This window comes from Pelodiscus sinensis, chromosome 12 (genome assembly GCF_049634645.1).
Source record: "Pelodiscus sinensis isolate JC-2024 chromosome 12, ASM4963464v1, whole genome shotgun sequence".
NCBI lineage: Eukaryota > Metazoa > Chordata > Testudines > Trionychidae > Pelodiscus > Pelodiscus sinensis.
This window is the reverse complement of record NC_134722.1, coordinates 1,904,999-1,918,673: the sequence shown is the minus strand read 5'-3', so window position 1 is coordinate 1,918,673 and position 13,675 is coordinate 1,904,999. Positions and strand designations below refer to the sequence as shown.

Below are 13,675 nucleotides of genomic sequence, written 5' to 3'. Positions count from 1 at the left end.
TGGAGGGGATCTCCGGAGCCAAGGCCGATAGCAGTGAAGTAACGAGTCCACCGCAGAAAAATGAGCACAAAGCTCTGGCCTGTGTCAACAGGAGACAAGTCCCCTCCCTCCCTCCCGGGACTAGGGATGTAACCGCGTAGGCAGTGAACTGAAAAGCGAAAGCGTATAGGTTAATGCTGGAGATGACATGCATCTCCCCACCTTTTAGCAGGCTGGGCAGCTGCCCGGCTTGGGCCGGGTCCAGGACCAACACCTGCTGCAGCTCTGCATTTAAACTGTTAGGAGCCAGGCGGGCGGGCAGTGCGGCTCAGACTGAGTCCAGCTCAGACCCACCTGGAGAGGGGCTGCTGCCACCCCGCACTGCTACCTTTGTACTAGAGGCAGCAGCGCTGGGAGACAGGCAGCCGGTCCGCGAGGGGGGCTGGTTTTTAAACTGTCTCCCCTCACGGACCAGTTCCTGATAGAGGCAGCAGTGTGGGTGGCAGGGGGCTGCGTGCAAGTGGGGCTGGAGCGCGCTGGCTGCCGGCCCCACCCCCGGGCACCATAGAACAGCTGAGTAACGCTAAGAATTCATGAGGTTACTCGACTATTCAGTTAACCGACATTTCACATCCCCTGGGCCCTGGCCAGGGAAACCGGTAGCCAAGAGCCGCAGGAGGCCCAGAGAGCAAAGTGCTGCTGGCACAGGTGGGGCCCGGCCTGGCTGGAGCAGCAGAGGGGGCCACGGGGCGCTCTGGATCCCCGCCGCTCGGGCGGGCTCAGCCGCGACCCGGCCAGAGGGCTCCAGGCGGAGCCGCGTGAGACGGTCCCGGGCAGCCCCGCGGCGCCTGGACACTCGCCCCGCGGCCGGGCGCAGGGGCCAGCGGGTCCCTCGGAGCTCACAGGCCCCCCCTCGGGCGAGGCTGGAATAGTGGGCCTGGCCCCTAGGCACCTGCAGGCGGGGGGGGCACGGGCCCGGCGGGGGGGTCAGGGGGGCCCTGCGGGCGGGGGGGGCACGGGCCCGGCGGGGGGGGTCAGGGGGGCCCGGCGGGCGGGGGGGGACACGGGCCCGGCGGGGGGGTCAGGGGGGCCCTGCGGGCGGGGGGGGGACACGGGCCCGGCGGGGGGGTCAGGGGGGCCCTGCGGGCGGGGGGGGGGACACGGGCCCGGCGGGGGGGGGTCAGGGGGGCCCTGCGGGCGGGGGGGGACATGGGCCCGGCGGGGGGGGTCAGGGGGGGCCCTGCGGGCGGGGGGGGGGACACGGGCCGGGGGGGGCGGCAGTTCCGGGCGCGGCCGGCAGAGGGCCCCGCTCGCTCCCCGCGTCGCAGCTGCGCGGCCGGTGGCTCCGGTTCGGTGCCGCCGCCTCCTCCCGCCCGAGCCGGACCCAGGCCCCGGGCCCCGGCGATGAAATGACAACGAACACCCTGCAGGTAGCGCGGGACCCCCCGGCCTGCCCCCCTCCCCCCGCCTGCCCCCCCCGCGGGCCCCCCCTCACCCCCCGGCCTAACGCCCGCCCGAGCCGCTCCGGGCCGCGGGAAGCCTCCCGGCTGCGCCAGGCCCCTGGGCCCCGCGTCCGCCCCGGCCCGGCCTGCGGGGGGAGGCCAGAGGAGGAGCCAAGGCCCCAGCCCCAGACTCCCTGACCAGTCCTAGGCCGCCCCCCCACTTCCTGCCCTAGTTCCCCCCCCCCAGGCTCCCCCCCCCCGCTCCCGGCCCCAGCCCCCCCCCCCCCCCCGCTCCCGGCCCCAGCCCCCCCCCCCCCCCCGCTCCCTGCCCGGCCCCAGCCCCCCCCCCGGCTCCCTGCCCGGCCCCAGCTCCCCCCCCAGCTCTCCCCCCCCGCTCCCTGCCCGGCCCCAGCCCCCCCCCCGGCTCCCTGCCCGGCCCCAGCTCCCCCCCAGCTCTCCCCCCCCGCTCCCTGCCCGGCCCCAGCTCCCCCCCCAGCTCTCCCCCCCCGCTCCCTGCCCGGCCCCAGCCCCCCCCCCGGCTCCCTGCCCGGCCCCAGCTCCCCCCCAGCTCTCCCCCCCCGCTCCCTGCCCGGCCCCAGCCCCCCCCCCGGCTCCCTGCCCGGCCCCAGCTCCCCCCCCAGCTCTCCCCCCCCCGCTCCCTGCCCGGCCCCAGCCCCCCCCCCCCCGGCTCCCTGCCCGGCCCCAGCTCCCCCCCAGCTCTCCCCCCCCGCTCCCTGCCCGGCCCCAGCTCCCCCCCCCCCCGCTCCCTGCCCGGCCCCAGCCCCCCCCCCCCGGCTCCCTGCCCGGCCCCAGCTCCCCCCCCCCGCTCCCTGCCCGGCCCCAGCCCCCCCCCCCGGCTCCCTGCCCGGCCCCAGCCCCCCCCCCGGCTCCCTGCCCGGCCCCAGCCCCCCCCCCCGGCTCCCTGCCCGGCCCCAGCCCCCCCCCCGCTCCCTGCCCAGCCCCAGCTCCCCCCCCGGCTCCCCCCCCCGCTCCCTGCCCGGCCCCAGCCCCCCCCCCCCGCTCCCTGCCCGGCCCCAGCCCCCCCCCCCCCGGCTCCCTGCCCGGCCCCAGCCCCCCCCCCCACCTGCCCAGCCCCAGGTGTGGGCTCCCCGGAAGCGGGGCGGTGGGGGGCTGCAGGCTCTTGGGAGCTCGTTGCCATAGGAATTGGGCCTGTTTTGCCAGCGCCCGCGTAGCCCATCAGAGGCAGATGCCCCTGGCCCCGCGGCCCGGGGGTCTTGTGCATGCAGGGTGGACAGCGGTGCCTGGCAGCAGCTGTTGTGTGTTGGCTGTTGGCTGTGCCCGTAGGGCCGAGCCAGGCCAGGCTGGGCCATGCGACCCCTGCCTTTCTCGCTGGCGTTGGGCACAGCCGTGGCCCAGGGCAGCGCTGGGACCTGGGCCCGGGTCTCGCTCGCTGCGGCAGATTTAGATGTGAGACTGAGGATCGCTCTGCCTTGGCATGCCACGGCCGCCCGCTCTGGGGACCGGCAGCCTCTCCCGACACAGCGCCTAGCGAGAGGGGACTATGGGCAGGCGTTTCGCTTTCCTGTCCCCCTGGGGTGACTCTCGCCAAGTGAGCTCTGCTGCCTAGGGGTGGTGGGCGGTCAGCCCCAGTGTTTGTATCGTGCCACCTGGGCCCTGACTTTCTTTTCTACCAAAACGCTGGCACCAGTAGGAGCCCTCAAGCTGTGCTTCTCAACTGGGGGTCCACAGGAACATTGTCCAAAGTCACGCGGCGTGGGCAGGCACCAAAAATCTGTTAGTAAGAAATCCATTTCAAGCCAAAATGTTCCTTCTCTGCTCTTTTGTGTCATGGCTCCAAAAGGAGGTGGGCCACGACAGTGTTTTGATTGGCCTGGTGGTCTGTGGACTGAAACGAGTTGAGAACCACTGCCCTAAAGCGAGGGGAAGGTGCCTAGGACAGTGTTACGTACCCCCCTCCCCGCACAAGGACGGCTGTAGAGGCTGAACCTCTCTACTCCAGCACTCTCTGGGCCAGAAACATCCGTGGCCCGGCATGATTTGAGTGAGCTGGACGTCCACGTGTGTGCCCAAGTTTCCTGCGGTCCCATAGTCTGTCCACAGCCACCAGGCCTGGCTCTCAGTGCTCTGTGCTGCTATTTAGCTCGAATTTACCTCCATGTCTTCTAAGAGCCCAGCGGGCCGTGGCAGTGCTGGTGATGCTGCCAGACAATACTGGCCTCCCGTGGCCTGGAAAATTCTGTTTCAGAGCCGGTCAGGTCCCAAGGATGCTGGACTAGGGAGGTTCAACCCGTACTGATCTAACCAGGGTAACTCCGCGTACGGGAGCTGTCCTGCTCTCCCTAAACAGGGGCTGCAACTTTTGTATGTGGACAGGGCTTGCCCAGTGCATGTTTCTCTGCCCTTGCCCGGTAGTGGCGGTTAAAGGTCCCAGTGGCACAGGCCCAGCCTACTTGTGCTGCTCTGCGTGGCAACAGAGGTGCGCTCTGGGCCTGGATTTTGCTCCCTGGAACCGGTGGCTTTGCCCAGTCCAGGACCTGTGTGTGTTTTGTGGGTCGTGTCTGAGCAGAAGGCTCATTTGAGAGACAGGTGATGGCTCCAAGGGTGTGAGTGGCCTGTTACCTCGGTGGGAAGCTCTTCCCTCTTACATTGCGAGCTCCCTCGGTGTCCCGGGGCGGCTGGGTCACCGGAGCTGGGGTCTCACCTTGCAGAAAGCCATTGATCTGGTAACAAAAGCAACGGAGGAGGATAAGGCCAAGAACTATGAGGAGGCGCTGCGGCTGTACCAGCATGCTGTGGAGTACTTCTTACATGCCATCAAGTGTGAGTCTGTCCCCTCTCCCCTGCACAGCATTCCCTTGCTACTCCTCTGAGATCCATTTTCCTCTCCCGCCTGCTGGGAGGCAGGCCTGCCCAAAATAGCCCATCCCCAGAGAGATCAGCCTGCACCTGCTGCTGAGCCAGGTGGCCAGCTGAGATCCCCCAGTGCATGATCTAACATGGGGCTGGGCTCACAACCCGGACCTCGCTGTGGGATGGTCCCAAGGGAGGAGGCGCTTGGGGTGTCTCGTGGCCATTCTCCATCGCCGGCCACCACGGGGCAACGTGCGGTAGGCTCACCCCACCCCTGCTGGGACAGCTGCTCACAGTGTCTCGCATGCCTGGCAGACGAGGCTCACAGCGACAAGGCGAAGGAGAGCATCCGGGCGAAGTGCGTGCAGTACCTGGACCGGGCGGAGAAGCTGAAGGATTATCTACGCAGCAAAGACCGACAAAGCAAGAAGCCCGTCAAGGAGTCTCAGAATGACAGCAAGGGGTACGTGCGCCGGGGCTGTGGCCTGGTGTGCCTACGGCAGCCCTGGCTGGGAATGCAGACCGGTGTTGAGGTGGCTGACAGGCTCAGGGAAGGAGAACATCTGAGTGGTGCAGAGGGAAACCGTCCCATACTTGGGCTCCTCCTTCCAGCTGAGGACACCGCTCTGGGTGGGGGGGACTCCAGTCCTTAGGAAAAAGCAGGCGTTGGCAATCAGGGGTTCGATCATTGGAGACAGAGACAGGTGGGTTTGCCATGGCCGGGAGAACTGCACAGTGACTTACCTGCCTGGTGCGAGGGTTGCGGATCTTTCAAGACCTCTGGACGGACTTGTGCGTAGTGCTGGGGAGGAGCCGGCGGATGCGGCACATGTAGGTCCCAGTGGCATAGGGAAGGGCGGGAGAGAGATCTGCAGGGGCCACGTTTAGGTAAGAGATCGAAATCCTGGATCTCCATGGCTGTGTTCTCTGAAGTGCTTCCAGTTCCACGCACAGGGCCGGAGAAAGGCAGAACTGCAGGGTCGCAAGGCGTGGATGAGACGATGTAGGGAGGAGGGGTTTAGATTTATGGGCTCCACCTAAACCAAAATGGAACCAGACTGCTGGCTCTTAGCATTCGAAAGGTTGCTAAACTAAGGGCTAGGGAAAGTCGAAGGAGCGTGTGGTTCGTAGAGATATCTCTCAGGACAATGTCTGTAAAAGGAGATTCTCTGTGTCCTAGTGAAGATGATCAAATATGGGTAGGATCTGATGAGAAACTGCCAAAGGAAGAGTCCCATCCAATCACATCATGCAGTGGCAGACAACTCAACAGTGACGAGTTTTTAAAATGCTAATGTACAGACACTAGGAGTCTAAACACTAAGATGGGTGAACTAGCCTGCCTCGTTGAATGAGGATATTGATGTAACAGGCATCACAGCAGCTCGGTGGAATGAGGATAATCAATGGGACAGTTGTAGCAGGGTACAAAATACACTGGAAGGACAGAGCAGGCCATGCTGGTAGGTGGGTGAAAGAAACATAGAATCAAATGAAATAAAAATCTGAAATGAACCAAACTCTTCCGTAGCGTCTGCGTGGATGGTAATTCCATGCTCTAATAACACGAATCTAGCAGTGGGGATCTGAGCAGGATGGTGCCAGAGACTGTGAAATGCTCAGGGAGGTGGGAGAGGCTATTAAAATAACACACTCAGTAATAATAGGGGGTTTCAGCTGTCCCTGTATTGACTGGGGACCTGTCCCCTCGGGGCGGGATGTGGAGAGACAATTTCTTGGCACCTTAAATCACTGCTTCTTGGCGCAGCTAGTCATAGGACTCCCAAGAGGAGAGGCAGTTCTTGACTTAGTCCTAATTGGGGCACAGGGTCTGGTCCAAGAGGCGACTGTAGCTGGATTGCTGGGTCATAGAAACCATAATATAATTACATGTAAAACTGCCGGGGCGGGGAAGGCTCCACAGCAGCCCGGCACGGTGGCAGTAACTGTCAGAAAGGGGGATGCCACGCACAAGAGGAAGTTGGTTAAGCCGAGATGGAAAGGTACTCTGCCTAACGGGAAACCCCTGCAAGTGTATGGAAGCTTTCTGAAGACACCACGATAGAGGGTCCACTGAAATGTAAAAAACCTAGTGAGAGAACCAAAAAAGTGCCACCGGGGCTAACCACCGAAGTAGAAGCAGCAGAGAGAGCCCAAAAGGCGTCCTTAGAAAGTGGATGGAAAGGAGCATAAACTCTGGCCAATGAAGTGTAAAAATATCATTAGGAAGGCCCAAAAGCATTTGAGGAATAGCTGGCCCAGAGCTTCAGAAAGTAATAGTGAAAACCCAAACCTGGCAGTACATCAGAAGCAGGAAACCTGCTAAACAGCCAGTGTGGACGCTCAAGATGCTAAAGGACAACAAGCCCGTCGCGGAGAAACTCCCTGAATTCTGTGCATTGGTCATTGTGGCTGAGGATGCGAGGGAGATGCCCAGACCTGAGCCATTCTTTTTAGGTGACAAATCGGAGGAATTGGCCCAGGTGGAGGTGTCACTAGCCGAGGTTTGGGAACAAATTGAGAAACAGCAACAAGTCCCCAGGACCAGATGGCATTCACCCAGGAGTTCTGAAAGAACGCAAATGTGAAATTGCGGAAAGGTTAGCTGTGGTTTCTAACCTATCCAAGTCGTCTTCTGTGCCAAATGCCTGGAGGATAGCTAGTGTGACCATGTTTAAAAGGCTCCAGAAGTGACCCTGGCAATTACAGACCAGTAAGTCTGACTTCACTACCAGGCAAACTGGTCGAAATGATAAAGAACAGAATTGTTAGCCATGGAGATGAATGTAATTTGCTGGAGAAGAGTCAGTATGGTTTTTGTAAGGGGAAAGGATGCCTTACTAATCTAGAGCTCTCTGAGGGTGTCAGTAAGCATATGGACTGGGGATCCAGTGGATATACCATGCCTAGATTTCCTGAAAGTCTTTGAGCAAAGTGAGCTGTCATGGGATAGGAGGGAAGGGCCTCTCATGGACTGGGTCAGTTTTCAGACTGGAGAGAGGGGGCAGCTGGCAGTGCCGGGCCCAATCCCATTCAGCATTCATAAGTGATCTGGAGAAAGGGGTAAACAGTGAGGTGGCAACATTTGCAGATGACACTAAACTGCTCGAGATAGTTAAGCCCCACGCAAGCTGTGAAGAGCTTCCAGAGGATCTCACAAAACTAGGTTATTGGGCAACAAATTGGCAGATGAATTTGAATGTTGACAAATGCAACGTGATGCGCATTGGAAAACGTCACCCCAACTCCACATATACAACGGTGGGGTCTAAATGAGCTGTTACCACTTCGGAGAGAGCTCTTGGGGGTCCTTGTGGAGAGTTCTCTGAAAACAACTCTTCCGACTGCTGAGTGGATAACAGAACGCTGGGAGTCAGGAAGAGTAAGACAGTGCATATCGTATTGCCTGGGTGTAAATGCATGGTATGTCCTTAACTTGAATGCTGTGAGCACATGTGGTTGCCTCATCTCAAAAAATATATGGGAATTGGAAAAAGTTCAGCGAATGGCAACCAAAATGACGAGGGGTTTGGAATAGCTTTTGCGTGAGGAGAGATTAATAAGAATGGGACTTTTCAGCTTGGAAAAGAGATGACGAAGGGGGGATAAGATAGAGGTCTAGAAAATCATGACTGGTGTGGAGGAAGCAGGTACAAAGTGTTATTTACTCCTTTCCATAACACAAGAACTAGGGCTCACCAATTGCAATGAATAGGCAGCGGGTTTAAAACAAACAAGGAAGTTTTTCTTCTCACGATGCACAGTCCACCTGTGGAACTCCTTGCCAGAGGATGTTGTGAAGAGCAGGACTTTAACAGGGTTCAGAAAAGAGCTAGATAAGTTCATGGAGGTTAGAAGTTGGGAATGGGTGAGGAGATGGATCACTCCATGGTCACTTGTAGTTCATCCCCTCTGGACGAGTCAGTCAACCTGGGTGAGTCATACAGTCTTGTGAGGGTTTCCTTTGGAGAAAGCCTGCTCCAGGGGTAAGCAGCAGGGCTGAGGACGAAATGGAGAAGATGCAGCTGCCTTTGTAGTCTTGCCGTACAGCCAGGATCTCCTTTGTCCTGACGCTGGCCGGCAGCCTTAGAGCTCTGCCCAGGCCCTGCTGTGTTTGCAGGTGCGCCACCTGCCTTCTCTCAGCGGGTCCGTGGGGCAGCTCGTGCCCCGTGACGGGCTCCAGCGCACCAGCCGTGTCACTCTCAGTGCACAGCGACATGCATAGAGAAACGGCTCAGATGAGCCCCACTGCGGTGTTCCCATAGGGGTAATACCCTGCAGCAGCCCCCAGATTCCCCCCGGCAGCTCCTGTTGGGGCTGGCCCTGTGAGGCTGGGTCCCTTGTGGTGTGGCCAGGCCAGCTCCTCCCCCCTCCCCTGGTAGCGGGACCCAGGGCCTCACTGTGACTCCATGGCCTCTCCGCAGGAGCGACAGCGACAGCGAGGGCGAGAACCCTGAGAAGAAGAAGCTGCAGGAACAGCTGATGGGTAAGAGGCCTGGGAGGCAGAGCCCCGGGGGAAGGAAGGGGAGGGGGGCAGGTAGGGAGCCTGGCACTGCTTGGTCCGCTCCTGGAGGGGGTGAGGGGCCACTGGGCCGGCTCCGCTGTGACAGGCACTGGGCAGGGCTGGAGACTCGTGAGCCCTGGTGAAAAGGAGACACCCCCTTCCCCCCGAGCGTGGCCGCCGGGCCCCGGAAAGCAGCCTGGCCGGGCTGGTGCTGCGCGGGGGCAGGGTGGTCTCTGCCCGCTCGGGACAGCTGCCGTCCTCTTGCAGGCGCCGTAGTGATGGAGAAGCCGAACGTGCGGTGGAACGACGTGGCCGGGCTGGAGGGCGCCAAGGAGGCCCTGAAGGAGGCCGTCATTCTACCCATCAAGTTCCCACACTTGTTCACAGGTGAGGGGGCGGGGGGCCGCACGGAGACCACAGCCTGGCCCCGGCAGGGCCCAGAAACCCCCCGGCCAGCGCCCGGGCAGCAGCGTGGCTGGGGCAGAGGCCTGGCGCAGGGAAGCCCCGTGGCGTGCGCTGGAGTCCGGCAGCTCTGTCCCCGCCGTGCGGAGCCGGCTCTGCCCAGGCCCGGCGTGGGGGAGCCTGCTCAGTGCGTGGCGTGTTGCAGGTAAACGCACTCCCTGGCGCGGGATCCTGCTCTTCGGGCCCCCGGGCACGGGCAAGTCCTACCTGGCCAAGGCCGTGGCCACCGAGGCCAACAACTCCACCTTCTTCTCCGTCTCCTCCTCGGACCTGATGTCCAAGTGGCTGGGGGAGAGCGAGAAGTAAGTCGGCGGCGGTGACGGTCGGGGGAGCTCCCTGCCTGCGGCCCCCGGGGGCTGGTCCTCGCTCCACCCCTCGGGGCACGGCGGGGGCGGGGAGGCTGCCCGCCCCTCGGTGCTGAGCCCCCGTCTTTGCCCCAGGCTGGTGAAGAATCTCTTTGAGCTGGCCCGGCAGCACAAACCCTCCATCATCTTCATCGACGAGGTGGATTCCCTGTGCGGCTCCCGCAACGAGAACGAGAGCGAGGCCGCCCGCAGGATCAAGACGGAGTTCCTGGTGCAGATGCAGGGTGGGTGGGGCTGGCGCCGGGCGGGCGGGGAGCTGCTGTGCCCTCGGCAGAGGCGGGCGAGCCTGGGCCGGGACCTGGCAGCGGCAAGTCGCACCCGTGGGGACCGGCCCGGACGAGGCGCCGCTGGACCCTGCCAGCAGGGGGAGCGAAAGGGGCAGCCGCCCGGGCCTGGCAGTGGTGGCCGGAGCCCTGGGCCCTTCACATTGCCAGTGGCAGCAGCAGCCACAAAAGCCTAGGTGGGCGAGTCTGATCCCTGGCTCCGCCCCTTCTGCCTGAGGCCCCGCCCCTTCCAGGGCCCTGGACTCCAGCCATCCCAGGCTGCCTGTTGGTCCTTGCCCTGCTCGCCCCCTTTGACTGAGGGCAGATGCGAAGGGTCTGTCATGGCTCTGCCGCTGGCTGAGCCCTTCCCCCACAGTCCCCCCCAAGGCTCCTCCCCTCTGTGTGACTGGGGCCCGGGAGGCAGGGCGGCGGTCCAGCCCCGGGGCCCACAGGACGCGCTCTCCAGCCGGGCCTGTGCCCTGAGGCTCGCTCTCCGTCTCGGCAGGTGTCGGCAATAACAACGACGGGACCCTGGTGCTGGGGGCCACGAACATCCCCTGGGTCCTGGACTCGGCCATTAGGCGAAGGTGAGTGGGGCTGGGCCCAGCAGGCTGCTCCCGGCCGGAGGGGGGCTGGGCTGCTCACCGCCCTGCCTGCTCCCTGCCCAGGTTTGAGAAGCGCATCTACATCCCGCTGCCGGAGGAGGCGGCCCGCGCCCAGATGTTCCGGCTGCACCTGGGGAACACGCCCCACAGCCTGACGGAGGCCAACATCCACGAGCTGGCCAGGAAGACGGACGGCTACTCGGGAGCCGACATCAGCATCATCGTGCGCGACGCCCTCATGCAGCCCGTCCGCAAGGTGCAGTCGGCCACGCACTTCAAGAAGGTGAGAGCACCCGCCCCTCCCCCGCCTAGGGCTCCGGCACCCGCCCCTCCCCCGCCTAGGGCTCCGGCACCCACCCCACCCCCACCCAGGGCTCTCGCACCTGAGTCTGGGGCTGCTGGCCTGCAGGGGCGGGGTCCTGCACTCTGAGCTCCTCGCTGCGTCCTCAGGCCCCTCTGTTAGGAGTCAGCCTGGGGCGTGTCCCCTCTGGCCTGTTGCAGGTGCGAGGCCCGTCTCGAACCAATCCCAGTGTAACCGTTGACGACCTCCTGACCCCATGCTCGCCAGGAGACCCCGGGGCCATTGAGATGACTTGGATGGAGGTGCCGAGTGACAAACTGCTGGAGCCAGTGATCTCCATGGTGAGTAGCTCGCCTGCACCACCAGAGCCCCTGGGGGCAGCCAGCCTCGCTCTGCCCCCCACCCTCCACTGGGGCTGCGGGGCGGTGCTGTCCTGCGCACAGCCCCCCCATCCCACCAGAGCTGGATGGGCCTGGTGAAATGAGTAGCCTCAAATAATTACCCTGTTGTCAGTAGGCTCCAGAGTCAACCCGTGCAGGGAAAGGGGCAGTTGGCAGCTGAGAGCAATTGCTTGTTCCTCCTGCCTACAGCTGGCCCCTGGGGAAGGCCTGGCTCAGTGCTTGCTGCCCCCTCGATTCTGCTGAGAGCTGGGGGAGGGCAGGGGAGCCCCAGAACAGCCCAGGGCCCCCATGCTGGTTGGAGGAGGAAAGGGAGGGCGCTGAGCCGGCTGTCCCAGGGGACACTGGGGAATGCCTGGAGCTGGAGGTCACCAGTGACCAGGCGAACCCCAGTCCGGCTCCCAGGCCTCCGTTCCATGCACCTGCCCTGGGGGAGCCAGGCCTGTGGTTCGGGACAGGAAGGTGCTAGCTCCAAGCCTCGCCAGGGGTGTGGAGGGCAAAGCGACGCGGACGCGGGGGCTGCCCGTTGGCCTCAGCCGCCCTGTGCCCTTGTTTGCAGTCAGACATGCTGCGCTCGCTGGCCACCACCCGCCCCACCGTGAATGCGGAGGACCTCCTGAAGGTGAAGAAATTCTCAGAGGACTTTGGACAGGAAGGTTAACCGCTTCCGCCGGGGTGGGGGCTGGGCTGGCCGGGCGCGCCTTGCGGTGGATGCTTGCGGTGCCCCAGTGCCGGCGGGCGGACGGTGCCAAGCAGGGGCTGTTCGGCTCACGACTCAGCCCGCCTCGCGGCCCCCGCTGGGACGTGACAGCAGCCCCGCCGTCAGCCCGGCACAGTCCCCTCCCCGGGTGTCCCGACTCTTCCTGCTTTTTTTTTAATTATTTTTTTTAACTTAATGCTGCTTGTTTTGTCTCGTTTATACAAAAATAAAAATGATCCAAAAGCTGCGCCGGCACAAACATAGAAGTGATTCGGGGCCACCCAGCCAGCGAGGCGACGCTCCCATGGGACGGACAAGGCTCTGGCCGAGGCTCGGGGGCCTGGCTCCCCTCCCCAGCAGTGGCCGGCGCTGCCAGAGGAGACAGATGTGGACGCACAGCTGGGCGGGGCTGCCTTCGCTCCAGGGAGGCCCTGAGTGTCGCATCTCCTGGGCTGGCTGCTGCCTGTTGCCTGTTGCCTGCTACTCAGGCAGTTCGTGGCTGGGCAGAGCGCTGCTGCTGACCCGGGGCCTGGCACTGCCCTTACGATGGAGACCCTGCCTCACGCCCTCTCCCCGGCCGCAGGGCCTCTCCTGCCTGCTGCTGCCAGCCAGCAGGAGCCTGCTCTTCCCTCCCCCCCGCCTGAGCTCTCTGTTTTCCTGAGTGCAGCCCCCTGGTCCCAGCTGGGTGGCTGAGCCCTCCACGGTGGGCCTTGCCGCAGAGCCCCAGGCGTGCAGCTGCCCTCCCTTGCTGGCAGCAGGAGTGTGGCTGAATATCGGGCAAGGGGAGGGTGGTGCTGAGAGCTTGATCCTGCTCCCTGCTGGGCTGTTCTCCTGTAAGAGCCCAGTGACCGGCTCAGTCTGAGCTAAGCCCCCCCGGCCCTGCTGGGTGCTCTGGGGCCAGGGGGCAAGGCCCGTTCCCCCCCCAGCCATCCCTGTGGCAGGAGCAGGGACCTGCTGCACTGGGGCTGGATGTGCCTGCAGGACAAGCTGCCAGAGGGGGGCAGTTCCTGGGGCTGCTGCTCAGTGCAGGCTGGTACCTTGGTGCCCCTTCCCAGCCCAGGGCCTGGCAGAGCAGCTGGCCCGAGCCCCTCCTGGTCTGCGCTTCCAGGTGCCTGTTCTGCCCTGCCCCTCCAGGCAAAGCTTCCCCCGTCTGTGGCCAGGGTGGAATCTCGGCCCTAGAGGGGTTTAAGTCCCTGTGGGGGTTGGTCCTGCCTTTAGCAGGGGATTCGCTGCCTCTTGAGGGCTCTGCCAGCCCTGGGCTTGTGATCCGTCTGAGCAGGCCTGCGGGGGGCAGGTGCCCAGGGGGAAAGAGCCAGGTGACTGCTGCATGTGAACCAAAGCCCCGGGTAGGGCCATGGGCTGCTGTCCCAGGCCGGGCTCTGAGGTCCCCTTGCTGCCTGTGGGGGTCAAGCCATGCACGGCATGGGCCAGAGCAGCAGCCTGCTGAGCCTACAGTCCAGGGCTGGGCTTGCCTCGCTGCCAGGGGTGAGTCTGGGGGAGCCCCCTGGGCAGTTCTGGCTGTTGGAGGAGGTGAGGGCTGCCACCTGCTTTCCTCTGCACCCCGTGGGCAGGCTGGGCCCTGCTTCTGGAGGGCTACGGCCACCTAATGCTGCCTACACAAGCAGGCTCAAAGCCTGGCCCAGCCCGGCCTGGGGCTCTGCTGGGTGCTGTAGCAGGGGATCCGAGCTCACAGCTGCCTAGTGGGGGGGTGCGCGGGGACTGGGCGGGGGAAGGGCCTAATGCAGAGCCCACCCCCTCCCCCGATCACCAGGTCACTGAACCAGAATGTTTTTCTTTTCACTCCATGACCATAGTGTCACGTTG

The 13,675-nt window shown here is 63.7% G+C and overlaps 1 protein-coding gene across 1 annotated transcript; it reads left to right on the top strand.

Annotated features, from left to right (window-relative positions):
* Positions 1–1,250: 1,250 nt before the first annotated feature.
* Positions 1,251–12,098, top strand: VPS4A (vacuolar protein sorting 4 homolog A). The gene is made up of 11 exons (XM_075939789.1): positions 1,251–1,409; positions 4,112–4,223; positions 4,569–4,716; positions 8,678–8,739; positions 9,025–9,144; positions 9,365–9,521; positions 9,660–9,808; positions 10,353–10,434; positions 10,516–10,735; positions 10,954–11,094; positions 11,711–12,098. Exons 1-11 carry the CDS (start codon positions 1,389–1,391, stop codon positions 11,810–11,812), a joined length of 1,314 nt encoding a protein of 437 aa, XP_075795904.1. The 5' UTR covers positions 1,251–1,388; the 3' UTR covers positions 11,813–12,098.
* The last annotated feature ends 1,577 nt before the right edge of the window (positions 12,099–13,675 follow it).

Coding starts and splice junctions, on each gene's coding strand:
- VPS4A (XM_075939789.1), top strand. CDS start 1,389: ATGACAACGAACACCCTGCAG. Junction 8,740..9,024: donor GCTGCAGGAACAGCTGATGG/GTAAGAGGCCTG, acceptor GTCCTCTTGCAG/GCGCCGTAGTGATGGAGAAG. Junction 9,522..9,659: donor TGGCTGGGGGAGAGCGAGAA/GTAAGTCGGCGG, acceptor TCTTTGCCCCAG/GCTGGTGAAGAATCTCTTTG.